Source organism: Poecilia formosa, unplaced genomic scaffold (assembly GCF_000485575.1).
Source record: "Poecilia formosa unplaced genomic scaffold, Poecilia_formosa-5.1.2 Scaffold24, whole genome shotgun sequence".
Taxonomy (NCBI): domain Eukaryota; kingdom Metazoa; phylum Chordata; class Actinopteri; order Cyprinodontiformes; family Poeciliidae; genus Poecilia; species Poecilia formosa.
In genome coordinates this window covers 1016351-1043971 of record NW_006799963.1, presented here as the reverse complement: position 1 = coordinate 1043971, position 27621 = coordinate 1016351, and the positions used below count along the sequence as shown (strand labels likewise).

Here is a 27621-nt window from a genome sequence, read left to right as displayed (position 1 = left end):
TAGCTAGTTAGCACAAGCTAAAATAGTTATTTAAAGGATAAATTGTCCCTATTAGGCAACATATCATGAAATACTTAAATTTATTATACAAAAACATTTTGGGGGAATTAATATTTACTTGTTCAAGAAGCTAGTCTTAACTGAAGTTAAAAAAAAATAAAATCAGTAGCCTTATGTGGCAAAAACTCAACTTTTATGACCTGGAAGTTATCAAAGCATATAAAAGTACCTCTTAAATTAAAGATGTCGCCATTTACGACCTAATTTAAATTAGAACATAGTTTAATTTTAAGGAAACAAATGTGTCATGACTCGACACACAAGAAACCTCTGCTGTGTTTATTTCCTAGCTCTGAGCATACATGCTTCTGCAAGAGTTAGCTAGTTAGCAAACGCTGAGAAATTCTCATTTTAATCATAAACTGAAAGATGTAATCAGTTACGAATTGGACATCAACGTATTCACTTTCTAAATTAGATTTTTAAAAACTTTTAGGAGCGGAAATATTTACCTGTTCAATCAAGCGTCAGCTAAAGTCAACAAACCTTCATATTCATCAGAAGCTACACCTAAGGTAAAGCTTGACTGTAAATTCACGATTTGTCAGAGCTCAGATTTTCTTTTGCAGTCTGTTTTTCCATATTTACATTGTTAACCTCAGCTAAAAATAGACTGGTAACGTGTAGGCTATAAACAGCGTGGGTTCAGCTGCTTTCGAAGATGCCTACCTGAGGATATTTTAAAAAATTAAAATAAAAAATAAATTCAGACACAGACTTGAATTCTGAATAAAAGAGACTTTATTTCAAACAAGCCCGTCACGGATCACACGCCATCTTGGGAAAAGTTTCGTTTTTAAAGTAAAACTGCGAAAGTAATCTTCAAAGAAGCCATGAACACGGGTTCGATTCCAGATCGCACCAGTTCAGTATCATTTTTTATTTATTTTTGCTTATTTTTGCCTTCCCCACCACGTAGCTTCAACTTTGGCACATTTACCCCGCTTCGCTATCTTTAGGCATGATCAGTCTTTCTTTACGTTGCCAGTTTTGACCCTTTCAGCATATAACTTTGGGAGAGGAATGTACTCTGAGCCCAAAGTGAGGCCTCACGATTCTATTGTGATAAAATGTGCCACTAACACTGGTTAGCAAAAGCAGGTAAAAAATGCCATTTCAGATGATAAAGTTAATTAGAATGGGATTGCAATGCTTGCAAATGTAGAAAATCCTCAGGTTTCATTTTTGCTTAAACAGAATTTATGTTTCAAAATCCTTACCTAGTGACAGAAAGCTAATAAAAAAAAGAGTTGCCAATTAAAATTGATGAGTTAGAAGAGACACTAATGTGGAATCAAAACTGAACTAGAGTTTATTCATTCTGAGCCATTCTCCTATTAAAGTTAAAAAGTCAAACTCAAGTCTGTTTTCAGAAACTCTTCTGTTATCCAAATCTATGAGCTTTCAATTCAGTTGATAAATTACATAGTGTGAACGCTTTGTGAAATATTACAGCACAGTGAAGAAGGCTCTTTTCATTTTCTTAGTTTTTCGTCTTGTGAGCGCAGTAAGAAAAATTGGGCAGACATGGCAAGTTACGTTACACAAAGAGATGCATTAAAATGAGAAGGGTGGTGGACATAACCTCTGTGTGGTTGCTAGGTCACTTTGAGTTAGTTCTGCTTTTTTTCTTCTTTTTTTTTCTGCCGTTATGCAACTTCAACAAACACACATTTTAAACCTATGCTAAAGTCAATCTTTCCACTTCCCAAAATCACAAATGTTAGTGTAAAACAGACTCTTTTTTTCAGTCTTTCGGACATTTGTGCCTAATCCTGACAGGCAGCTCTGACACCCGCGAGACCTGCTGGGGGGGGTGCAAAAAGGTCAAATAGCAGACTCCTGCGGCGTGCCGTCTTCGCCTCCCTGCAGGTGCCGCTGTGACAGGATGTGTTTCAGAGTGTCCAGCTCCTGGGTGAGCTGTCCTATCTTCATCTGCAGCTTCTGGTTCTCCTCCTGCAGCTGCAGGGCCCTCTGCTGGGTCAGCAGGATCCTCCTACGGGCCTTGTCCCGGCTCTTCCTCACCGCGACGTTGTTCCTCTCGCGCCGCAGGCGGTACTCCGCGCTGTCCTTGCTGATGCTTCTCTTGGTCACCGGGGCTCTGGGCAGCAGGAAGGGCGAGAAGTCCTGGGTGGAGAAACGGGAACGGGTGTTTGAGCAGCGGCGCTTACGTTAGACGTCACGCACCCCACAAACGCAACGCGCTGGACTCACCTGCTGAGCACCGGCGTGGGTCTGGTGGTGGTTCGAAGTCCCCGAGTTGGGATTGCTGCTGAGGCAGGACGTGTCGTAGGACAGGTAGGGCAGTCCCATCATCTGCTCGGCTACTCTCTCGTCAGTGACCCCCCTGATGATCCCCGTGTGAGACTGGCCGTACGAGATCATGTCCATCTGAGACATCTGACTGGACTGTGCGGCCTGGTTGGAGGCGATGGGATTCAGGGGCTGGCTGTGAGGCTGACCTGGATACGAACTCACCCACTCCTGGATGACAGACGACACTCTGGAATCTGACATCTGCGGGTGGCGTTTGATGGCCAGAATTAGAGTAGGCCCCATGCTTTTTTGTACTTGAATTACTTCAGTCAAAATAGTCGAGTTCAGGCACGTTCTTTGAGCTTTAGTTTATTTTTTTATTTTTTCCCCAGAATCTGATTAGCTCTAGTGCTACAAATTCAGCAATTTGTAAACAACCAGAAATGTAACGGATTAATATAAGTGCCATTAAACAACTTCACGTTTCAAAAAATTTAAAAAAAGACAATGAAATTCATCTTCAGAAGAAAGCAGAACTAAAAACTACCAAGTCGCTTTTTGTGCGCCTTTGCTGCATGACTTTTTATTTTCATCTTATAATATCATTTGTATTTTTCTTTTTTCAAAATGGAGGAAGGAAAAGTTTTAGGCTGTTAAAAAAATATTAAAACCATAAAACTGGGCACATGGGAGATGGATTTACCTCATACTTGTTTTTATTCATGTCAAAAAATATATATTGTTACTATTAAGATATTAACTTTTTCATGATATGCTTTATTGATATATATTTGATTTTTAAAAAAAAAACAGCAAGTAACATTTTAAAGCCTGTCTTGGGGCATCTTTAGATTAGATTTACATTGAATGTAAAATGTAACATTTTTAAAAACTGGCAATCAAAGTGTAGAAGCTACTTTTTACATTTGACATGTGAAACATCTTCCAAAGTGAATTTTAGCATTATTCTCAATTTCTTTTTTCAACATCAAACAGTAAAGTACAACAGAAAACGGTGAATCCCTAAATCTAATATTCACACAGGAACCTTCTGAGTCAGTTTTACCATCGAACGATGGTTCCCATAGAAGTTCCTGAATATATACAGTTTTTATTAATTTGTGACCGTTTACTCCTTCTTTTCTTTTAAACCCCGAAATCCTCATTTAGTTATTTGGACTTTTCGACAAAATTAGGTTGTGACTTACCATGACTCTTCCTCAAACTGCAGCTCTCCTCAGACGGTGCAAGCCGCAATGACTTTAAGACAGGACACCGAGAGGCAGGTACCCCTCTGATGATCACATCAGCACTTCCTCTCTCTCTCTCTCTTTCTCTCTCTCTTTCTCTGTCACTTTCTCAGTCGCTAACTGTTACACATTTATCCTTTTTAGGAAGATGCATCAACTTCCATTCATACGTTCCTCTGAAATCCCAAAAGAAAAACTCAACACTGAGTCACCCACCGCAGCCAGGATCCCTGAATTACCATTTTGCCTCATTAGCATCTCTGGAGGACAGGTGGTTATCAAGTTCAGCAGTTATCCCAGAGGCCTGAACTGTGAGGCAACACATCCAGGATGTCTTTATCTGATCAGCCCCAATTAACCCTAACAGTGGTGATTCTCACACTGACTTGGTAAGTCGTCCCAGGTTGCCAGATGAGAGCTGATTTGTGACAAATAACCTACGTAAAGCAGTCGTAGGTGAGTAGCTCTATTTTGAAATCCCCCCCCAAAATTGACTTTAACGTTTGTAATTAATTTGTAGGCGATTTTGTCTGAGGGACATTAGGTGTTGGGGGGGAAAAGTACAGCACGGGTGTCAAACTCCAGTCCTGGAGTTCCACTGCCCTGCAATTTCTAGATGTGCCTCTGCTGCATCCCACCTGAATAGAATAATTAGGTCATTAACAAGGCTCTTGAGAACTTTATCTACACAAGAAGGAGGTAATTAAGCCATTTCATTCCAGCGTTTTGTACCTGTGGCACATATAAAAACTGCAAGACACCGGCCCTTAAGGACTGGAGTTTGACACCCCTGAAGTACAGCGTAGCATTGGGCTAAATGCGGAACGTCAACCAAGGGCATCAGCAGAACATACCTGTAAAATATGAGATCATTTTCAACATCATGACTGTTAATGTTACTATTTCATATAACTGTGAACCAGAATATGATTCAAGCCCAATAAAAAGGTTTGATTTCAAATAAAATGATTTGGAAAGAGCACATGGCTGTATCAGAAAAGTGGTTGCATTGTGGAATCTTAAGAAGGGCAGCTACAGTTTTCGTGTTGCCTTGTGATCCTTTGGACCACGACGTATGGAAAACATCATACGCAGTAATATTCAGTACATTGAAATATTGTTGAAAAGTGTTTCTCAGTAAGTAAATGCATAAAGTGAAACACACATTATATAGATTCTGTGATGTTTTAAAGCATATTTTTTCTTTCATTTTAATTATTTTTTCCTCACGTACAGCTAATGAAAACATGGCTGCTAAGATTAGAATATTCTCAGACTAATAAAAAAAAATTATACAGAAATGTAGGTCTAATGAAAAGTATGCTTAATGCCAGCTAAAATGTACTTTTAATCTGATAAATAAGCATAATAAGAATGCATATAGTAATTTTTTAAAAATATGTGTGCATGATAAAAAAAGTGACTGAATTAGATACCATAACTTGCTGTTAAACATACATTTTCCTTTGACATTTAAGCTTATGGGCCTTAGATAGAGCTGGCATAATATGGTCATAATAAAATAAAATAAAATCTACACAAGTAGATTTGACCTAACTATTGTACAATAGTTTATTGAGACACAGAAAGAAATAGAAGTTCAACATTTATTCTGCTGAATGCAGTCCAGCTGCCTTGAAGACAATATTTTTAAAATGTTTCAGATTATCTTGACACCCAGCCTATAAAAGATTGTGAAAGAAAAAGACAGTACACACCTGTTTTTAGATTGGGAAGTATTGTTGAACTTAGTGGCGACCTGACCTGATCTGGGCTAAAAGTAAGTCGCCATAAAAATGTATGGGGGTGATAATACAGCTAAAAAAAATCCCCCTCTAGAAGTAAAGTATCCTCTCTGATACGATACGGCGCACGGACACGTTTTTCATTTTTATTTTTTTAATCTTCGGGAGACATTTTTGATTAAGAGAATTTCCGCCCCATTTGTTTTATTTGGATGGACATATTTTTGAGCTCCCGTCATTACACCAGGCGCGGCAAAAAGACTGTCTCCCTGCGGCTTCCGTAGGTCGGTTGAAGTTAAAATGGCTGCTCCTGTTGACAACGTGAGTAAAATCCATCTTGCTAAGATATTTTATATATTGTATTCGTACAAAGGGTTTCTTTAATGTTCTTGAAAGTCGTTTAAATACCGAGGACATCTCTAAATATTTGTGCTATGATATGTTAATATTAAAGCGCAGTCGATGAAGCTTACGGATAAACGCCCTGCTCGCCTTTTGCTACTTAAGTGTTCAAATGTTTTTTCTTAAATTTTATTTTATTTCACATGTATTGTATTTTTTATTTATTTTTTTGTCTGTCTCACAGGATCTAATCGAAAGTGATTTACCCAAAGCTGTGCAGCTGCTGAATAATCTCACAGAACAGGTAAGGTTAGCAACAAAGCGAGTTTAGTTGTATGTCATAGAAATAAATGGATGTTGAGGCTTTACTTTAAACCTCAGCTTTGAAAATGTCGCAGCTTCTGCTCGAAAGGTCTTAAATGAAACAGTAGAAACACATTATGCATCACATATAACTTTGTTCGAGATTATTAGATGGTGGCAGAAGGTGTAGCATTCTATTGCAATGGAACTGGATGTTCTATAAAGTAGCTTATATTCACTACCTTCCAGTGGTTCTTTGGAAAATACTATGTATCTATTGCTTTTACTGTAGTGGTTCGCCATAGATGAAGGTTTGACCTTTTTGTTTTACTTTAGGTAGTATCAGTAACCAGTTATGTTCAAGAGCTGCTGACTAAAGTTAAGAATGGAGTATTCAACACTTCAAAGGTAAGTAAACATGGGTAGAGTCTTTGTAACTCTATATGACCTAAATCTGTGAACACATTTTAGTTTAAGATATACCATCACATACCTCTTCAACTTGTTTACATTTTGTCAAGTTGAAACCATAATCTTGGAAATAACCAGATAAATGGTCAAACATGCATTTTTTTTTTTATATGGTAGCACCAATTTTGCTTTCTTAAAAAATTGACGATTTCAATTTTGGCCAATGTAGTTTTTTTAATTATTATTTTTGTCAGAAAAATTACTAATTATAGCAACAAAGTTGCAAAAATGCTGACTCAGAGGGGCTGAATGCAAATGTGCAACACATTTTTCATACTATTTGTAAAAAAAAAAAATAAAACGTGTTTAAAAAAAAAAGCATCCCCATGCCATGATGCTGCCACTGCTTCCAGAAACTGAATACCAACATATGCTGTTTTGTTTTTTGGGGGGTTTTTTTATAAAAAGAAAGCTGCAACTAATTATCCTGCACTACTTTTTTGCTTTGCAGTCACATAATAGTCTAATAAATTGTGATTTCTCTTTGCTAAAAGTTCAAGAAGTATGAACATTTCTTTGAGGTACTGTAGATATTTAATGAAAACATTCTGATTCTTTAATAAAAAGAACAATAATAAACTGTTTGCTTCTGATGGTTCCTCACAGGGTCTGTCCTTCTTGGACCTTCGCTACAACCTCCTGCTCTTCTACCTTCAGGACCTCACTCATCTCATCAGCATCAAGGCCGAAGGAGGCAAGATAAAAGACAGCGAAGCTTTGAGCAGAGTGGTCACCATCAGAACCGTAAGAATGTCTGCAAGACACGCCGCAGGTTCCTGCCTGTGCAGGTTTCACTCTTTATTCAGCTTTCTCCCTCTTTTGTAGGTGCTAGAGAAAATGCGACCGCTAGACCACAAACTGAAGTACCAGATTGATAAACTGGTGCGCACTGCTGTTACTGGAAGTTTGGGTAATGTATAGATTTTATTTTTCTTTCCCCTCCATTAAATATCATATGTGAAAGGTCATCAGTTCTTAAGCAGCCTGACTTGAATACATGTTTTATCTGTTTTTGTTGAGTTTAGCTGAAAATGATCCACTCCAGCTGCGTCCAAATCCTGACAATTTCATCAGCAAAGTAAGTTCTTCCGCTTGTTGCCGAAGAGTTTTAGTTAAATGAAAGAGTCTTTCTCTCACTACATTGGAATGAAGTTGTTTAAGTTTGGGTAAAGAGACAAAAAAAAAGTAGAGATTCTTTTGTGTCTTATTGCCTAGCTGAGCGAATCGGAGGACTCTGAGGATGAAACGAAGAACAAGGCAGCCTCCGACAAGAAAGCAACTCACTCTAGTGGCAGGAAATATGTACCGCCAAAGATTGCGCCAGTGCATTATGGTAACAACATTCACCTCCGATTGAGCAGAGTTGTTTCACGGCGGTTTCTCGGTATCGGATATTAAAACGCCCAATTTTTCCCCTCAGACGGTGACATGACGGAAGCGGACAGGAAGAAGGCTCAGACGGAGCGGCAGCGACGAGCAGCTCTGCGGAGCTCCGTGATCCAGGAGCTGAGGCAGCAGTACAGCGACGCTCCGGAGGAGATCCGGGACAGACGAGACTTCCAGACGGAGAGGGAAAGCCGAGACGAGCTCCACAGGTGGAGACTTGATGGCTTCTTTGCAGTCTGTTCAGACATCCATCTGTTTGAATTTTATTAGGGTTTTTGTGTTGTGTCACTCCTCTGGTGTTTTTTAGAAAGACTTCCACCAAATACTCCCATTACAGGGAAATGTAGTGGGAGTTTAAGAATATTGAACCAATTGCTACTTTACAGGAAAAATTACGAGGAGTCGATGATGGTGCGTCTGAATATGCCGAAGCACGAGAAAAAAGCCAGGAAGAGGAGCACGATGGCCATGTCCGGCCAGCTGAGCGCCATCACACACTTCGGTGACATCACAGCTCTGACCGGCGGTGAAGGTGGACAGGTGTGTTTTCAGTGACCTCTGACTTTCTCACAAATGAATGGCATATATGGAGGAACTCTGTCTCTACCAGGTTCACCAGTGGATTATGGGATATGTATGTGTTGCTCTCTTTGTCAGTTCTGAGATACTTTTTTTGTCTAATTACCCCAGGATGGGGAAAGTGGTAGACCAAAGAAGAAGAAGAAACTCATGAAAAAGAAAACCAAGAGGAGAGGTGAGTCTGTTATAAAGGAAAAGGGAGTGGATGTATGAGGTGCAATGAATGGATGATTATTCATGTTTTCTTCTTTTTACAGCCTTCAAGAAACACAGATAAACCAAGCTGTGGTGTTCAATGCTGTCAGAATATTAAATGAAAATGTTTTTATTCATTGTATTGAAGTAATAAACTCCACATCACTGCTGTTTTTTTTTTTTAAATTGGTTGTAAACTTGCAGCTGTCCAGTCATTACTTACCACTAGAGGGCAGTCATGTTTCCTATATCATTCAAACAGGCTACACAATTCAATGCTGCGTTCCAGTTACCTGGGAATTCAGAACTCGGAACTGGGTTTGATGTCAGACACCAAGTAATAGCGTTCCGTTCAGTACAGTCGGAATTTCCAATATGGTGGTGCCTAAACATCGTTTCCAATACCTATAAGCAAACACTTTTAATTTGTTTAGAGTTGTGGGTGCTACGTGTAGCATTGATTTTAAAGTAATGTTACATGTAGACAAGTGTAAAATGTGTCTGGTAAAATGTTTTTCCACCACAGCTTACTACTGTCGATGCGAAGAGCGGCCATGTTGAAACGCAAAGTCCGCCTAACAAGTCCCAATTGGAGGTAGTTAAGAGTTGCTCCCACTTCCCCAATGGAAAATCCGACATCGGAGGGCGTCCCAGTTGATTTTTCCGACTGGTAAGTCGGGATTTTCCAGTTCCGAGTACACCTGGAATGCAGCATACGTTCCTACCTTTTCCATGAGGTGTGAGAACTGAAGCTTGCCCGTAAAGCCTTCAATTGTAACGGCGCGCCGAGCTCGAACAGCTGCTGGACGCCCAGCCAGATGTTGGGGAGGATTAATGGCCGCCACGGCTGCTCGCTCTACTTAACTCGGTGCCAACAGCAGCAATTTGGCACACATCCCTGGTTGCATCTAGTTACGGATATTTGTGGCATCATCACATCTAGTTTAACATATATGCTGTACAAAGCAAAAACCAGCGCTGTACCAAAACTGCTTCCTCAGATTAAAAGGAGCAAAACACATTTGAAGCAAATTGTTTTCTGATCAAACTTGAGGGAACACTGGGGAACGGAAAGTGAGATGTTAGCCATACAAGGGTATCTAGAAATGTGGGTTCTAGCTCAGTTTATTTCATTATTCATAAACAGAGTGGGAACTCAGCACATTTATGTAAATCATTTAAGATTTAGTTCAGCCAGTTTTTAATTTTTCCAAAGCTATGTTGCATAGACTTGACCAACATCTGACCTCTTATCAATTAATTACACATAAGCACAAGCACGTTTGGGCTTGTTGCATTGAAATACTGATTTCAATAGTATATTAACTTCAGTAAAAAAGCAACTTGACCTCATATGACTGCTTTCAAACTAATTCATGATCCCTGGAATGCAACAGATGAACACCACAGCCAACAGACTTAATCATACCCTGTCTAGACCCAAAAACGCTTTAGCTTTTTTTTTTGTTAAAGGTTAGTTTGACAATCTGCAACCTATTAGATTTTTTTTCCAATAAAGCAACTTGAGGGAGGATTCAGCTTACCAGTTGTGTTGCTTCACACAGACATTTAATAAATACAGCAGTCACAGGCATGTTGTCTAGGCATGTTAGACAGCAACATAGGAATTTTACTAGAAATATAAAGCATCTAAAATTTTAAATGAGTAAATGAACTCAGATTGAATTTTTCAAGTGTATTACTACCTCCTCAACAAAAAGTCAAGATTCCTTGAGTTGAAAAACGATCCTTGTGAATTGTTAAATTCAGTTAGAAAAATGTGGGTTAGTTTCAGAGCACTTTGACAATTAAATATGCCACAATAGTTCAGTATTTTCCATGAGGAACTAATAAATACATGAGTGAACATTTCTTAGACGGACCACAGCAGAAAAGAAAACTGACGCAATTTCATTTTTACAATGTCTTTATTTTTTTTTTCTCCTAATTACAGACTCATGGGTTAAAAATAAAAATAAAAAAGCAAAACATTTGTTCAAACCCAAACCCCCCCAATCTTTTTTTTTTTCCCCAAAACAAACAAAACAAAACAAAAACAAAAAACCAACAGAAAAGGTCTCCAGACCAACCCCACCCCCTGACTTTCCCCACCCTAAAACAGCTCCAGCCCACTCTTCAATTTAATTCAATGCTGTTAGCTGGGCAGCCTTTCTCAAACAAGCCGTGACTGCACTGCACCTAGTCGGAGAAAGGGGGCGCCCTCGAGTCGCACCTTGGTAATTAATCACCCCTCGTCTCACCCAGTTTCTCCCCCCTCTCTATTCCACAAACTTGCCCGTCTGCCACTCGGCTATTGTTGGCTTCAGCTGTGTGTGGGAAATCATGTGTCGGCTTGGCTGGCCGTCAGTTCTGCAGTGTGTTTGGTTAGGTGTGTATGTTCGTTGTGGGCGATGTGTGACGTTTTTTTTTTTTGTTTGTTTTTTAAAATTTATTTTCATTTTTTTGAAAGTGTTAGTTAAAAAGCATCATCAGCGTTTGCTGTTGTAGTAAATGCCCCCCGCGGTGGGCCTGTGGTCGCCCTGCCCCCCACCCCCGCCTCCCCACACCGACAGGATGGGGTGAGTGTGCATAGCGGGAGCGGAGAGAGACAGAGATGCTGCGGAGACAGTGGGGGGGGCCGGCGCCACCTGGGGAGGGGTTGTCAGCCTCCACTGGTCCTGAAACCTGAAACGACAAGAAGTGGTCTAATATACAGAGAGAGGAGGAGGGGAAGGAGTCGGAGGAGGGGGTGGAGAGATGGAAGACAAGGTGCACAGAGGGAGGAGCACTGGGGAAATGAAGGGGGAGCACTAAAAATAAAAAAAAAATATGATATGAAACATGCCTGGTTTGGGGAAAACTTGCAAAAACAAAGTTACTTCACCTACAAAACAGGTAGGGGAGAAAAAAAATACAATCCTACAGTCCTTCACTGGACAGCAGACAATCCATAAATAAACAAAATACATTTTAGGGGGTAGGGTGTAAGAGGGAGAAAGACAGAAAGGGTTGAGAGGGTGAGGTGGGGTGGGGTAAGGAAGGGGATCAGGAGGTAATGACAAACTCCAAACGACAATAATTGCAACAACAAACACTCAAAAGCTAGTGGACGTTTCACACTGATGCGCTACCAGCAAAACACAAAAATCGAACATCAACTTTCCTTGTTCCTGCCCTCCCTCCCTTTTTTTTTTTTTTTTTTTTTTTTGGATGGCGGTGGAAGGTGAGTGGGTGGGCTGTACTGGTGATGGTGTGAAAGCAGGAGGTCACAGCCAGACCAAAGGAGACACATCTGCAGCCTGAGATACCATCTTTCTTTTTAAACCACTTTTTTTTTTGTTCTTTTCCCCAACCCATCCCTCCCATTCAGAAACAAACAAAATAAAAAAACCAAAAAGAAAGAAAAACCCCACAGGTTTTTTCCCTTGCCCCCACCCCCACCAATGGCCAACCGAGGTTTACCTTACCAGGTGTGACCGCATCAAGCTCTGCACACGCACGCTCTCACACAATCTCACACTGCGGCCAGCCAGTCTCTCTGTCCAGGAGAGGGGTTTGTGTTTTTTTCTTTTTTTCTTTTTTTTCCATTTTTTGTCTTTTTTTCCTCTCCTCAGTGGTTTCTTCTTTTTTTGGTGGGGAGGGGAGGAGTTTCATTGTGTGTGTGTGTGTGTGTGTGTGTATGTGTGTGTTTTAAAATGGAACAGAGATGGGAGGGGAGGACTGATAGTAAGGGGAGTACTGGGGAGGGGGGGTGTTTAGTAAGGGGAATACCACGATGTTGTTCGCCCTCGGCCCCTGGAAAAGAGAGAGAAAAAGAGGGTGAGATTTTTTTCTGTTTGGCTTAAGAAGATGGACACCAATTTTCTGGTGTGATAAATATATATAAATAGATAAGTGAGAGTGTGTGAGGGGAGGAAAAGGTTTGAATAAAAAGTCAACTGTAAATGTCTAAAATGAGACAGGCTGTCTTTTAATCAGTGTGGAAGGACAGACCAATAGCTTTAAAAGAGGAGGAAAATTTGTTTTTCAGATATTGAGTGAGAACGATAAGTGTGTGTGGGAAGGTTGTGGGGGGTGTGAGGGGGGACAGCAATGGCACTCTCCCTCTTTCTCTCTCTCTGTCTCTCTATGAGAGAGCCTCCTTCTGGGAGTCACTGTGGGGGAAAGACCGTGAGGACAAACAGCACCACACACATCATCAGCGAAACGCATTCACTTACACGGTGGACTCACAACTGCAGCGTTAATCCACACTCAGAAACACAACGTGACACACACACACACACACAGAGTGACGCCAGCCAGCGGCAGAGCGCCTCATTCGCACAGACAGTACAAACGGGTCACACTGGGACTGAACGCCCCGCCGCTCGGAAGGCCAGATGCCGAGGTCAGGCTGCAGTAATGAACCCTCGTTTCTGGGAGTGAGCGCTGTGAAGCTGGAGCGAGTGTGTGCGCAGTGTAAGTGGAGGTCGGGGAGTCATGTTCATGCAAAAAAAATAAAATAAAAATCCACATACATAGAGTACAAAAAAAATTAAACAACACAAACGACATTATGAATACTGTTAGACATCAAAATCCTGGCTCTTTGCTGCACGTACTTGGGAAGATAATCGTGTGGATGTGATCATCCTGACAGCATTGGGTCGGTTTTTGGCATCAAGGTTTAGAAAAGTTTCAAGTTGTTTAATTGAGCTGTCGGATAAAGTGCTGGAGAGACTTTATTCTGACTGAATAAAGCATGGAGCATGGAGTAATGCAGGATGGCCCCTCCCACACCTACTGCTGCTGCATACTGCCGCTCAGCAGGCTGCGAGAAGGCCACAACATTTCTCCACATGGTGGACACATTTCTGTGCCAACTCAAACTAAAGAGGACAACCAGTGTCGTCAATGGCAACACGATGCATGCCTAGTGCCTGTGGCCTAGTCCACATGTAGCCAGATATCTGGGAAAACAGTTTTTGTGTGGCCTTTGATCCACACAAAAACTCTGTATCACTAAAAAGGATTATTTAGGAAAAACTCCAAAGTGGATATTTGAGAAAACTAAGTGAAAACTGAGATTTAGGGTTCCACACATTGCCCTCTGTGGGTTTGGCATATTTAAAACTCTGCAGCAGATTTGCATGGTTTCATGTGGAGGTAAACTTTTCTGAAACCGATCCCCTGTGTACAATACTTTTTAAAATGATGCAGCAGAGTTATTCAGTTTTAAAAATGCGGCTACATTTGGGCAAGGTATAAGACACAAAGGTCACAGATTTTGGATCCAATAATCTAACATTGTTCAGCGCTACCACTTTGCTTATTTTTCTTTCAAGGTCAAAGGTCAAATGGAAAAGAAAGCTGTTCAGGAATACATCTTTAATAAACTAAAACCTAGATTAAAAAAAACGGTTTTCTAATTTTTTTTTTTCCAAAAGTGAATTATTTACAGCAAGATGTTATAAAGTTCTCAGAGTGGCATGTTGCATTTTATTAAGGTGCAGTGCATACTGATCTTTTTTACTATAAACACTGCAGAGATCACTTAACCAAATAATAATGAGGCGTGACATTGAGATACTACTGAAATGCTGGCAGCATTAGTTGCAATTCATGTTCTAGTTTTAAATCTGAGTAAATACTGAGATTCTACAGCATTTTTACTTCAGACTTTAATCCCAAAAGCTCCATGCCTCGTTAGGTTTTAGGTTTTAAAGAAATATGATTTGGCTATTTAATCCTTTAGCACAGTGAAATGCTAACTGAGGTGGTTTTAGCTAGGAACAGAGAACCAATCCAACAAGCCCGATATTTGATCACAGCTAAAAACTGAAACCTTCCCAAGCTTGCTGCAGCTCCGTGCCAGGTTTGATGCTGATATTTTTTCCACAATAAGACAAAGCACTGGTGAAATGTTACATGTGGTTCAGATCTGCAGCTCAGTCTGAACTAAAGCAGTGATAAAAGTCCTGATGTAGCTACCAGACTCCTCGGAGATAAATCATCAAGGCCAGTTGAAATGGAACAACTCTGAATGTTCTGTGGTTTCGACATGCTAACCAATGCTGCTGCTGATTAATGAGGGCACATTGTGTAGCTATCGGGAGTTTAAGATTAGATTCTTTCTAACCACATAGTTTATCTAATTCCCACCTTTTAATCAGTCCCTGGGGGAATTTAAGGTCCTGTCCATTAGTATCAGTATTTTTGCCCTTATCCAAGCCTCTCCCCTCTTTTCCTTACAGGCCAGATCTGTGAGTGAACTGGGAGGGTTAAGGTTTCATGGTGTGTGTGTGTGTGTGTGTGTGTGTGTGTGTGTGGGGGAGTGGCTGATTAGAGACTGTGCCCTTGAAGGTCAGACATTTTCTCACAAAAATGAAAGGATTACAACCCAGACTTGCTCCAACTGAATGCCAGCTTCACTAAATAAGGTAAGCAAGGACCAGAAGAAAACCTGTACGACTGAGCTGACAAACAAAATGGCCTGGAGACTTTGTAGTAGCGATAACAGATAACGTGAAGCCCTCGCTCTCAGTGTTTTTCGTAAGCTAAATGGAACGTTTTACAGTCTCTAATGTTATATTTTAAGTGAAGGGTACCGACAGATTTTGACGGTGGATGGCATGTTACACATGAAGGTAAGGCTCCCCGGGGGTCTGATGCAAGAGGCCTCAACAGCAGCTCACCTGAAGGCCCGTCCTCTGCCTCTAGGTGGCGTGTAACCAGTGTAGTATCGTGCACGCGAGGAGAAGCTTCCTCCTCCACCCCGTGATCGGAACCGGCCCCGAGGAAAACCGCGATCTGTGGTGCTGATGCCTGGTCTGTTTGTTCTCTTGGCTCCCACCTGAACACAGTTTGGGGTGTTGGGAGCTCTCAGACTCAAAACATGCAGTTCCACTGTGACGTCAACACTTTTTTTGGATGGTCATTGCGTCGCCTTGGACTCGGACCATTTTATTGACGAGTCAAATGTTTCAGATCACAAAAGTTAAATATTTTTATTTTCCAGTACATGAAAAAAAAACAAATTAAGTTACTGTCCATTTTTGCATGTCAAAGTGAAAGTTTCTTACCTTTATCTGTCTTCCTCTGAAAAGGGATTCATCCAGAGCCATAGCTGTCCTAACAGACTCTTTGTCTGCAAACTCGATATAAGCAAACCTAAAAATGAGGGGAGGGAGAAAAAGTTGCTAATCAACAGAAATTTCTAAATAAAAGAACATGATTATGCAATAATAATAAAAAAAGCAATTCTGAGATAATACAGAACCGGATGCATAGATCCAATCCAGATATCTGAGGTTTAATATTGGCAGATACCGATCCCATACAGAAAAACGGTGCCAAATTTAATTAAAATGTTTCTTTTATAAACAAACATAAATTTACTTAATTACAAATATATTTGATAACTCTGCACCATTACAACACACTAAAACACACCAATACTTCATAGGTTTGGTCAAACATGTAAAGACAACGCAGCTTTAATTTGTTGAGTCAGAGCAATTAGGAGTACTGAAAATGACAAAAACCATAGGTTAACATTGGCCAAACATGTAAAAATAAAATGTAACAAACCTTTCAAAAGGTCAGAGCATAACGCATAGAATTAGACTAAAGAGATCAACCCTTATTTATCGGTCACATTGTCACCGACACTAGAATTTCTTTTCAATATCAGGACCGATACAGATATCAATATCGGCTCTGTGCATTTGTAATTTCTGCTGGGCTTCTGGTTTTAAATATCCCAACAAACTAAACTGATGGGAACTGAAACTTCCTTCATTGGAAGAGTCATTCAAATCAGAAAAATAAAAATAAAATAGGTTATCCCCGTCTCACTGAAAAACTGAACGTCATTTGCATTTATCTCCAAATTAAATTAATCTGTGCATCATTTGAAATATTTGCCCATTTATTCTTAGTCAGTAACTCGTAGCACACATAAGAGAGAATTAGGTGGGTTATTACCCCTTGGGGTGCCCTGTGTATTTGTCACATAGAATGGTGACTCTGTTTACTGAACCACAGCCATGAAAGTGAGCCTCCAGCTCCTCTGCCGTAGCGCCGTAATCCACCTGAGGAGAGAAAATGTAGAAAAACATTTACCAGATACGTCACAGGGAGAAACACCAACATCCAACAAATCTGACAATAAAGGAACTTATTTTTCAAATATGAACATTGTCACTGTTGATGGGTTTCAGAAGCCACAATGTACCACAGCCACCTGAGTGCAGGACAGTGTTCATTCTGACTAAAGCAAGCCAAGCCATTGAAGTGTCAGAGAGAAAAGGGCAGAAGAGAGGGAGGCCAACAAAACCCGAACAAAGCAGCAGGGAGCTGAGCACCACAGCACAGAATATCTGTATGCTAAATACTATCAAGCTGTAGTACAAGTATGGAAGTGCTGAATGCTGCCCTTTCATGACAAAAAGCTAAACAGAATTTTTAGGTTTGTCTTGGAAAATGTCTGGAGTTCATTTAAAGTGAAAAAACTACAAATACCAACCATTACTGACCCGCTTCATAAGGATAAATTCCAACTTTTTTCCCCCTTTTCTCTTAGTAGCAACATAGGAAATTGGGTCTTTTTTTGACTAAACTCCAAGTGACAAACAGCACGTCAAACATAGTGCAGGACAACAGACTGTTACTCACATTGCCAACATAAATAGATCTGCCATCTGCTTCCATCTTCTCCTCGATGGACATGATGACAGGACCAACTGAAAACAAGGAGGGAGAAGAAGTCAATATGACTGCTGAGAGACAAGACGGCCTATAACAACCTGGATTTGAAAGACAGATCTGGAAGAAAAATTACAGGTTTTAAATTCCAACATCGTACAGTCTGGGAACAGAGGTTTTGCTGCATGATTTTACCCAAAATAACCTCTGCACCGTCAGTTATGATCAAATTTTCGCTCATAATTTATTAAAATAATGTGGGAAGAGGATTGAATAACGGGCTTTTTTCCATTTTCTGGGACACACATGTCTGAACTAACTTTTTATTAGCAGAAAGTGCTTTTAAAAAATATAGAGAATGACTCAGTCGCATGAAATCTCAAGTTTAACTGGTTAATAATCAAAATGTATGCAGCAACAGTCAAGACAACACAGAAATCCAGTTCATAATGAGGCTTGATTCCATGACTGCAGACTGTTCGTCATTACATAAACGTATTTAAAAAATAAAAAACAAATGTGGAACTATTTAAAGCTGTCCTGTATTTGATTCTCTAGATCACTGAATTGTTTTATTTTGAAATGGTAACCTCTGAATAACTGGAGATGAAGACAACTCCGGGAAACAGGATTTATGTTAAATAGAAAAGAAATACTGAATCATATAGCAAAGCTACGGCACTTTTAGTTTATTTACTTCACATTACGTCTCAAGTTTATTGGAAAATCAGAGCTCATTGATCCAAAGCTTTTTGCACGTCTCTGCGAAGAGTGGTGGCCGTACCCTGAACTCAGCCTATAATGGTCTTACGTTGCCAAGCAATTTTCTGGTTGGGACAGACAGTTGTGTCCCTGCCTTAATCAGGTCATCCAGAAAAAATTTATGCAACAACAGGAATTTTTATTTTGTCCTGTAAGACGGTTTTCCTTTAAGTAATGTTGAGACATCCTGACCCCTCACCCCATGGCAAACACTAGGGTGTGCTCCTCAGTTTTCATCTTCCAAAAAGGAGCTCCTAAAGAAGACTTCAGGAATAGCAAAAGGACATTTAGATAGAAACCTATTTTGAGCTCCTCTGCATTAGTAACAACATGTCTTCTTCACCATGGCAGCCACAGAGCAGGCCCACAGCTATGTGAGGCAGCACTGGAAATACTGTGAAGGAGCTAACAGGCTTTGTTGAGCTGCAAGTCCAACTGGGCCAACAATTAAACAACTTTTGGTCGAGTTGGATACCTTTTAAGTACAAAATTTAGTTGGGTGGTGTTGCTGTGGTTGGAAACACGTTGCCAGACAATTTTATGAAAACCCTTAAATGATGATGTTTGTCTTAGAAACTGCAAATAAAACTGTGGTTTTGCTCTGCCATAGTAATACACTCATAGGTCTAACATTTTATTTCAAACAGTTGACGATGTTGGACTGCTCAAGCAAACAAAACACTCAAAAGTAAAGCCATTTGCATTATCACTACTAGTGGTACATTCATTATAAACCATATATTTTCACAAGCATGCCTCTTCCACTTATTATCTAGAGTCTTTTGCTGCCATTCAATTTATCTGTGAGCTCAGATCAGGGTTGGAGTGTCATGGCATCACACCTGAGTGTAGTGTGTTGTAGTTGTAGGTTGGAAACCTAGTGGTATTGGCTAATGGCTATGATGCTAACTACTAACAGAAATACAAGCCCATAATATATTTGTCTGAATTGTATTAAACACTTTAGGACCAAATATCTATTAAAACACCAACATGAATGTCACAATTCTAATGTGATAAACGTAACAGAAGTGCCAACAGCTTTAACAACTATCGTTGTATTTCATACATGTGGCAGCCATATTGGGTACCGAGTTTGGAAACCGACTTTCCAAGTCAAAATTGTATCTCCAGGAACCATCCTTGTAGTTTTGACAGCAAATTTAAACAATTTCAGTATAGAACACCCAGAGTTTTCTCCAGAGGACTACAAGTCTGGCGGGGCGCAAAGCTTCACTTGCCCCCCCCACCTGACTGCCAGGCTAAGTTTTGCTCATTTTAAAAAATTTTTTTTATACACAAATAACAGCAATAGAAAAGACGGGTTAATTTAACTTTATAGTAGACACACTGAACTGGGGCTTGTCGTGGAAAAAATTCCTTTAACAAGAGTCTGGATGAGAAAAAATAAGAAATTTATGTGAACCTTGTAAGGTGAGAACAGAAATACAGAGTCAAAGGAGTCTGTCAAGTCTGCTCTGACCAACAGTGGATCTGGCTTCCTTTTATAGGTTCTGGTCAGAGAAGAGAGACTTGATTGGATAATAGGTGTGAATCCCTGATTGTTATGTACCAACAATTCTGTGGAGCCCAACTCAGATGGTCTAGCCGTTTATCTATTGTTAAGGATAGGAGGTTGTTCTTTCATGCTAAAGAGGGCAGATAAGATCTACATTGGGGGAGTAACACTTAAATAGTCTCCAGGATGAAGGACGTCCCCTGCTGTTATATGGCACTGTGGAAGTCTATAGGAGAGCAGCTTGACCAATCTCATGATGAGATCATCCAGACACATGATCTCATCATGAGACACAATCTAAAGCACAAAAGGGGTGAAGAGCACATTGTAAAATGTTCAATGGCTTGTTGCAGGCTTTAAGAGTAATTAATGTTCTGGCTCAGCGTTGGACTTGACAAAGTTATTGTAAATGAGCCACACCACCAGCCAATCACAGAGAGGTATTTTTCATCCAATCAGAGTATACAACAGAATACCATATTTGCTTAGAAAACTAACAAACAACAACCAGAAAATCAAAACACTGCATCAAGTTGCAGTGTTACTAAATAAAATGGCAGGATTTAGGAAAACACAAAGAACCTCAATGCAATAAATAGTTTTCTACCCAAGAATATTTAGTTAAGCATACAAATAAGCCTAGTCATCACCATCCATTTTAGGTAATATCTCAAAGCTTGTTTTATCAATCAATAAATCAAATTTTATTTGTATAGCACATTTCAGCAGCAAGGCATTTCAAAGTGCTTTACATAATTAAAATAAAAACAGCATGTGAGAAAGATTTTTTTTTTTTAAACATCATTAAAACGCAAACAGTGAGAAAGAGAAATAAAAAGCTGTCTCCAACCCTTTTGACTTTAGTCAAAAGGGTTAAGATCTAGTGGCTGATTAGGATCGTGTCAACTTTTTTTTAAAACAAAAACACATTGAGCCGCTGGGGGACTGCTCTAGTGCCTCTACCACTGGGCTTAGTAAGTCTTCTGCTAGCTGCATATTTGGCACCACTACTACTAGGAAAAGTGGTCATTGCACTTGAAACAAAGTCTATANAAAAGAGAGAGAGATATGAAACTCAAGCCACTTATAAACAAAGCCACTTATGAAAGTAAATCTGTTGGGCTTCTCCTTTGCACAAAGAATGAATGTGAGTGCAACACTGCCAGACAGGACACATTAAAAAAAAAAAAGAAAAAAAAAAGAAAGAAAAACACAGTAATTAAATTCATTATAATGAACTAACCTAAAAAAAAAACGAACAGAAAAAAAGTTAAAATAAAGCCACTCAAAAGGAATTTTGTGTCAACCATATATTGACAAAAAATTGTTTTCAAGAAGCCACTTAACACTGTTATAGCGTCCTCCCTTCACTGAAATAAAGTGGAAAACTACAGACTGGTCAACCAAAAAACAAACGTACCTGGTGGGGGGCTGAGATTCATCTGTTTCTCCACCTCGTTCTGTAGCTCCTTCAGCTTTTCTGCCTCTTCCTCCATCTCTCGGACCCGGGCTTTAATAGCCTCCAGTTCCTGCAAAACGGGCACATTTCCAATACGTCTGTCAAACGAGTAGCTTCACAAACTGTTACCATTGACATGCATCTGATGTTGATGCTCAACAGTTATAAATATATATGCACCAAAGCTAAAAGTCCTCATTTGAGTAGATCCAGTCTATGGCCTTTGGCTGCAGGTTATTTTCTCTGCAATTTTTTATTTCCTCTTTGTACAGCATACAACTAAAAACCAACAGAGCCAATAAATAAATAAATAAATGGATAAATGGAAGGAAGGAAGAAAGAAAGAAAGAAAGAAAGAAAGAAAGAAAGAAAGAAACATACCACTAATTCATTCCATAGATGTGTAACTGTTAAAAATCGTTCTCGTTACAAAAAGATTTTAATCACAGCCTTTTTCCCCTTATAAAAATAAAACATTTCAGGTTTTATTGTCTATTTGAAACCTATTTGACAGGTTTCAAATAGACAATGACAAATATATTTGACATGATTATCCCAGATGAATGCGTTAAAGCATAGGTCACTTAATTTATCTTTATAAAACTCTACAGTGCATCACAGTATAACCTGTTGATGAGGTTCTTAGTTTTGATACATTTAATGGGAACTGGGAGTTTACAGCTTCTCAAGGTCGACCATTTTATCAGCCATGTTTTCTACAACCATTAGAAAACATCAGTCATTGCCAAAGCCAAAAAATAAATAAAAAATACAATTCTTAAAAAATAGCATTGTCGTCTACAAACAAAAGCCATTGCAAATTGCCACACACTTTATAAATATCATGTAAACTAGAAATTCTGGCTCCCAAGTTCCAACACCAAACCTTCCAAGAAAATGAGTGTGTTTTCACCCAGAGACTTCAATAAACTTAAATATTTGTCAAATAACTGTTCAACTCAAACAACTGACATCAGTTTGCTCTGAGGCCATATTGATTCTCATTCAATAACATTTTTCTATAAAACCGTCACATCATTTGCGCTGAACACTGACTTGATGGTGCCCTCACGTGTGTGAAGTCCCTCCTGTCTGACAGTGGTGCACTGCAGCACAGTGGGAGTCGCTCCAGCATAATTCAGAGCCACTGCCTATATGCCTATATTTTTTTAAATTCATTTGCTCACAGTAACAGTCAAGAATCATCCCAAATTCGGATCTCCCAATCAGAGGACAAAAAGGGAGTTACAGTAACCGGAGTCACTCTTCCTGCATTCAGTTTGTTGTAATCCAAGACATCACAAATATCCTCACGATTCATATGTAGACCAGGGGAGCAATCCACCTGCATCTGACACGTTCTGACCCCTATTTTTTGACGCATATTAAGAACAAGGTCTCACGCTCCCCTCGTTTCCTCCAGTAAAAAAAAAAAAGAAAAGAAAAACAGTGAAGGATGCAAACCCAGCCCCTTCGATACCGCAGCCCCCTTTTTCCATCTCCGTCCCCAGCCACGATTTTTCTACAAGAAAACCTAAATTCCTCGCCAAAGCATGCTATCCAGTAATTACCTGGGAAATATGCACTGAAGTGCAAATGATAGAATACGCATGTGTGAGTCCATTGAAAATGTGCAGCTGGTATTAATTTAAACTCGCCGTGATGCAGGTTACTGCCCACAGTCGGCCAAAGCGCACAGAAAATGGAAAGAGAGAGAGAAAAAAAAGATGGTCAAGTGTATGTCGGCCTCGTCTAGCTATGGCTTTATTATTCGCTCACACCAATGTTATCCCGTGAGAATGAATTGTGTCTGTCGTGTAACACAATTAGCCCGACAGCTACCATGACGTGCCGCAGATTTATCCCGTGACTACCGACAACAGTTGACAGGGTCGCTGGTCATTTAGGGTGCAGCATTTGATGCTAACATTAGCCTTCTGCCGCTGGGTCATTCGCGTGTGCTCGCACAGCAGCGCCTGAACAGCAGAAGCAGCTTCATTGAAGAAAAATGAAAGGAGATAAAAGATTAAATTACCGTCAGCCGGTCGCCTTCTTAAGGAGGTAGACTTTTAAAACGACAGCTAACGGCGGCGGCCTGTCCGGTGCTCGCCCCAACAATGTCCTGCATCTCCGTCCTGCATTTTTTTTTTCTTTTTTTTTTTTTTTTTTGCGACGAGGATTTTCCCCCCCACCCCCAACAGGCTAGGGTTGCTCTCTCTAGCGCAGAGAAACTGGTGTTGCTCTTGCGCCAAGATGGCCGCGGACACCACGCATGTCACCACCCAAGTCTACTGCACTGCGTGAACCACAATGGCGGTTGATACCAAAGTAGCGTTATCAGACGGCATGTGACTAAAGATTTTTAGAAGGAGATCAGAAAAACTATACGTTCTGTTTAACCAACTGTTCCGAAGTGGCATTAACGTGCCTTGGTATCCAAGATGGTTCTCACTAGCGGAACAATACCCTTTACTCACCGGGTCTTCAATTGGGGCCTCTCCCTCTTCTAACCCCGGTTCTTCGTCACCGACACCTGGGTCTTCCAGTTCGGGATGTCCGGGATCTGAATCTAATAGAGATTCATCTGCTAGTCCGTTGCCGAACTCCGCCATCGCTCTTATCCGACACTACCGACGCGCCTCGTGGCTAAACCGACGTTGCAGGCCCCCACTCACACACAAGGGGGTAGAGTGAGCGGGGCGGCGAAAAGAAAAAAACGGCGGAAAACGCCGCTCTGTAAAGTTAAAATGGGAAATAAAATGCTAGCTTCAGCTCTAGCTATAACTCAAACAGCGTTCCACGACACACAATGTGTGCTGTTTCACTCGCTATTTTTAGGCAGTGGCCCAAATATGCGACACCGAACCGACTTTATTTACTTAAACGTGTATATTTAAAAAAAAAAAAGGCGAGGGCTGTACGCGAGCGCGGCGGCGTCTCCTCAGTTCAGAAATGGAAGCTGGGGGCGGAGTCACTTAGCACTGCAGGCGTAAAGCTCTCAATTCTATTGGTCTACAGAGAATTCCAGACAAACCTTTTCAGTATTTTCCGTGTGTTCATTGGACAATCACACGGGGCATTCCGGTTCGCGAATGGCGTCGTACGCATTTGATTGGATGATGTTTCTGTCAATCGAACTCCTCTCGGTACTTTAATAAACTTACAAAGCCCATTGCTCACCGAATAAATTCCCATAATATTTGAGCGAGTTATGTCAACTGCCTCACCCTATTTGACCTTACTGAGCGAGGTCCCTTTAATAAATCATTATGGAAAACCTTTTTATGACATTTTAGTTAAAATAAACATGGAAACCTTTCGCAGGAAACAAACGTGTTTTGCGGAGAAGCTATTACTTTTACGTTTAATGATTTGTATTATAAGCATTTTATTTCTGACAGGAAATTATATTTTTGACAACATTTGAAATTGTTGATGCTTAATCGTCTTTATTACTTCTGTAAAACTACTATACACAGCTTGATCTCACCAACTACACAAATTACACAATGTTTCTGCAACCAAAAGAAAACCAAAGTAATGCCAAAAGTATTTATACACCTTCAGCCTTTTCACATTATTTTACAACCACACGTTTTGTTTTTACCTGTACTTTATGATGTAGAAGAACTGAAAAATAGTGCATATTTGGAATAGAATGCTTCTAACTGCATGAGTATTCAACCACCTAAATTAGCAATTTCTGTTAAGCCTCTTTGCACCAACTTTGCACACCTAGACACTGAAATTTGTACTCAGTCACAATCAGTTTGGATGGACATTGTGTTTGAACATCAACTGTCTCTCTTTGTGTCTATACTTCACCTGAGACATTCTAACACATACATGTGCTTTGATCTAAATTCAGTTGTAGTTGTAGCTAGTTATTGTGGGGGAAGGTTAAAATGATGTCTTCATTTTTTATTAATTTTATTTAATTTTTGAGGTGTGGGTTCATTATTGTCCATTACCTTACTTTTTTATACTCCAAGAAAGCCATAAGCATGCATTTTTGTTTCCACGGTAAGCCTAAGCATATATCTCAGAACCAGCATTCTTTTGAAATTACATAAACATCCTTAAAACATCTTAGTTTTTGCCCTTTATAGAAGGAATATCAGGATATCACTTATTACAAAAAAAAAGGAAAAAAAGGTTTTAGCAACAAAAACAATACACTGCTGTGTGATAAACTAAGTTTTTGACTGCAGGTGTTACAAGTACTTTCAAAATTATAGTCCCAGTGATGAAAACATGCTTGAGTAAAATATAGCCAGTGATACAGGGTGTTCCTGTTAATAAACGTGATTAATTGGAACATAATCCAAAAATAAATGTTGATCTTTCTCAATTTTAACAATTAGATTGGTTCTTAGCAGTTTATTAATGTTACCAATATTGTTTCTTTTATGAATTTATTTTTTGCTATTGTTTTTTACTGATAATGATCTTATACTCTAGCAGTACTGGTAAATATTTCGTCCAGTGCTCAGCATTTGTCCGTCTATAAGGGAACCACCACGTGTTATTTTATGAATCTTTTCATTTCCTGAAGTTACAACGTTTGCCCAGTAGGTGGCAGGTTTATGGAGTGACGCACTCGAGTCCAATGAATGAATGCAATCAACACCCACAAGCTAGAAAGCAGCTGTTAAATAACTGGCCACGACAGTGACCGCTCGGCAGGAAGAGGTTAAAAGGGTTTGCAGCTCTGAAATTATTTACGTGTCGAGACTAACATTTAGCAAGCTGAATAATTCCTGTATACTAAAATAAAAGCTATTTTAAATGTCACTTTTGAAAACAAAGTATTTTAGCATGCTTACCAGAACTTTTTTTTTTACCCGTTTTAAATCGCCCACTTTGGTTTCCACAGAGGAAACCTGGACAATTCTTTATGAAAATTTCAACTAACATATTTGCATTACAAAATATTAAATATATTCCAAACAGCACATATGCAAATAAACATCTCCTGCTGTATTGACCTAACAGTGCATGCACTAGTTATCTTTTCAGCAGTAGGTTTGATGAAATCAGACCAACTTTATTCGCTTTGTTGTTCAACTGGTTTTATTTGTTTTTCTGTATAACAAAGAAAGCATAATGGAGACCAAACACAAAGGCAGGTACAAGTGAGGAGGAAAATTAAGCTTAATCATAAAATCTAACAATTCATAACAACACTGCCACTATTATTGTTCAAAATTCATAGGAATACCATACTCTTTCTGAGCAGAGCGGTGGCATTAAAAACCATTATGAATCCATAAGAATAAAACAAAACAAAACAAAAAAAAAACAGTGATGAGTAGTAATAATAAATTGTATAAGTAGTACAGTTATAACAATAGTGATAATCAAAAGTGACAATGAAACATAAGGGAATATAAAGCAGATCTCCATAAAAACATCATCTAGTTTGGACAGTGCAACACCGTGTCTGTGTCTGTGTGTGTGTGTGTGCGCATATGTGTGTGTATATGCGTGTGTGTGTAATCCCAGTCTTGAGGTTCGAGCACGCTAGTCCTTGCTTTACACACAAGATACAGTTTCCAACAGAAGTACAAATTATTACTCATGGTTAAAAGGACATCGTTCCCCTCTTTGTTTCACCGCTGCGGTGATGGCTGCGTTCGTCTCACATGTCTGTAGCTTGTGCAAAAATGGTGGACTAGTGCAAGTGTCAAGCTGTGGGATGTCCTTTTTTTTTTGTTTTGTTTTGTTTGTTTTTTTTACAGTTTGCATTAGGACCTCTCCTGCTCTCTGTCGACCTAAAGATTGCTTTTTGGTTTCTGAATGACAGAAAGCAAAGTGAGGATTACTTTGGAATATCAGTTATTTTTTTTTTTATATATTTCTTTACAAAAAAAGTTCAGGTTTTAGTTTTGCATTTTTTTTTTGTTAAAACTATTAATAGTAACATTAATATACAACTTAAACCGAAGGAAAACATCTTTAGTTTGTGTCCTTCAACACAGCACCATCTTATTAGCTCTCAGTGAATACATTTTCTGTTTCCTAATTTATTTCCTAGATTTGAGTACCCATAAACCACTAGATGATACCAATAACACCAGGCTGTCTCCGTCGCCGTGGGTTTCAAGAGTATAACATCCCATTTCACAGCACATACATGACCAGGATCACTTTCTGCTTTGAAACCAAAAAAAAAAGAAAAAAAGAGGGGGAAACAGGCCTGCTTTCTCAATATGACTGGATTGGCTTTTGACCTAAATAAAAATGTTTTGCCAGTTGTAATTGCTTCCCGTCATTGAACAAACACTCAAGAGAATAAAATGAGTATTAAAAAAAAAAAAAAAACTTTTACAGTATTCAAAAAGACAAAGAAAAAAAAAGCAGAAAAAAGTTGGGAAATCAGTCTGAGTCTTGGTGCCAAATAGAGTTGAAATCAATTTACAAAGCTCCCCTGTTGGGTTTTTCCTTTTAAGGCTGCCATATTACTAACATACCAACAGGAGGTGTAAAACATTTAGATTTCCCAAGCAAGTCTGAAGGGTCACATTCCAAAAATGAGACACACAAACATTTAGGGAGGATGCAAAATTGACAAAAAACAAAACAGAATTTAATGTAAAAAAAAAA

General features: G+C 39.5%; 3 protein-coding genes across 5 annotated transcripts; 1 reads left to right on the top strand and 2 right to left on the bottom strand.

Moving 5' to 3' along the window:
* Nucleotides 1-777: 777 nt before the first annotated feature.
* Nucleotides 778-5061, bottom strand: cebp1 (CCAAT/enhancer binding protein (C/EBP) 1). Its single transcript, XM_007547973.2, has 3 exons — nt 3525-5061; nt 2275-2577; nt 778-2187 (listed from the first exon to the last, which is right to left on the bottom strand). Exons 1-3 carry the CDS (start codon nt 3525-3527, stop codon nt 1888-1890), a joined length of 606 nt encoding a protein of 201 aa, XP_007548035.1. The 5' UTR covers nt 3528-5061; the 3' UTR covers nt 778-1887.
* Nucleotides 5062-5294: 233 nt separating this feature from the next.
* Nucleotides 5295-8758, top strand: ngdn (neuroguidin, EIF4E binding protein). The gene is made up of 11 exons (XM_007547972.2): nt 5295-5632; nt 5898-5957; nt 6293-6364; nt 7034-7171; nt 7253-7337; nt 7453-7505; nt 7643-7760; nt 7848-8022; nt 8200-8353; nt 8504-8567; nt 8650-8758. The coding sequence occupies exons 1-11, from the start codon at nt 5612-5614 to the stop codon at nt 8667-8669; spliced, it is 960 nt and encodes a 319-aa protein (XP_007548034.1). The 5' UTR covers nt 5295-5611; the 3' UTR covers nt 8670-8758.
* Nucleotides 8759-10988: 2230 nt separating this feature from the next.
* On the bottom strand, nt 10989-23972 carry pabpn1 (poly(A) binding protein, nuclear 1). 3 transcript variants are annotated; one of them, XM_007547969.2, is made up of 7 exons: nt 23493-23972; nt 20977-21085; nt 17246-17313; nt 16556-16662; nt 15652-15739; nt 15265-15422; nt 10989-11272 (listed from the first exon to the last, which is right to left on the bottom strand). In XM_007547969.2, the coding sequence occupies exons 1-7, from the start codon at nt 23625-23627 to the stop codon at nt 11077-11079; spliced, it is 861 nt and encodes a 286-aa protein (XP_007548031.1). In that variant the 5' UTR covers nt 23628-23972; the 3' UTR covers nt 10989-11076. The 3 variants fall into 3 exon arrangements, with proteins under 3 accessions (XP_007548031.1, XP_016524904.1, XP_007548032.1); XM_016669418.1 differs by lacking the exon at nt 23493-23972 and adding an exon at nt 23051-23169; XM_007547970.2 differs by lacking the exon at nt 10989-11272 and adding an exon at nt 11747-12382 and having other exon boundaries at nt 23493-23969.
* Between the last annotated feature and the right edge of the window lie 3649 nt (nt 23973-27621).

Excerpts from the sequence above, each read along its gene's own strand:
- cebp1 (XM_007547973.2), bottom strand. Across the intron at positions 2,188-2,274 it reads CCCACGCCGGTGCTCAGCAG|GACTTCTCGCCCTTCCTGCT; the intron begins GTGAGTCCAGCG and ends TTCTCCACCCAG.
- ngdn (XM_007547972.2), top strand. The coding sequence starts at position 5,612 with ATGGCTGCTCCTGTTGACAAC. Across the intron at positions 5,633-5,897 it reads TGGCTGCTCCTGTTGACAAC|GATCTAATCGAAAGTGATTT; the intron begins GTGAGTAAAATC and ends TCTGTCTCACAG. Across the intron at positions 8,023-8,199 it reads AGCCGAGACGAGCTCCACAG|GAAAAATTACGAGGAGTCGA; the intron begins GTGGAGACTTGA and ends GCTACTTTACAG.
- pabpn1 (XM_007547969.2), bottom strand. The coding sequence starts at position 23,627 with ATGGCGGAGTTCGGCAACGGACTAGCAGATGAATCTCTATTAGATTCA. Across the intron at positions 16,663-17,245 it reads GATCTATTTATGTTGGCAAT|GTGGATTACGGCGCTACGGC; the intron begins GTGAGTAACAGT and ends TTCTCTCCTCAG. Across the intron at positions 15,740-16,555 it reads TACACAGGGCACCCCAAGGG|GTTTGCTTATATCGAGTTTG; the intron begins GTAATAACCCAC and ends CCTCATTTTTAG.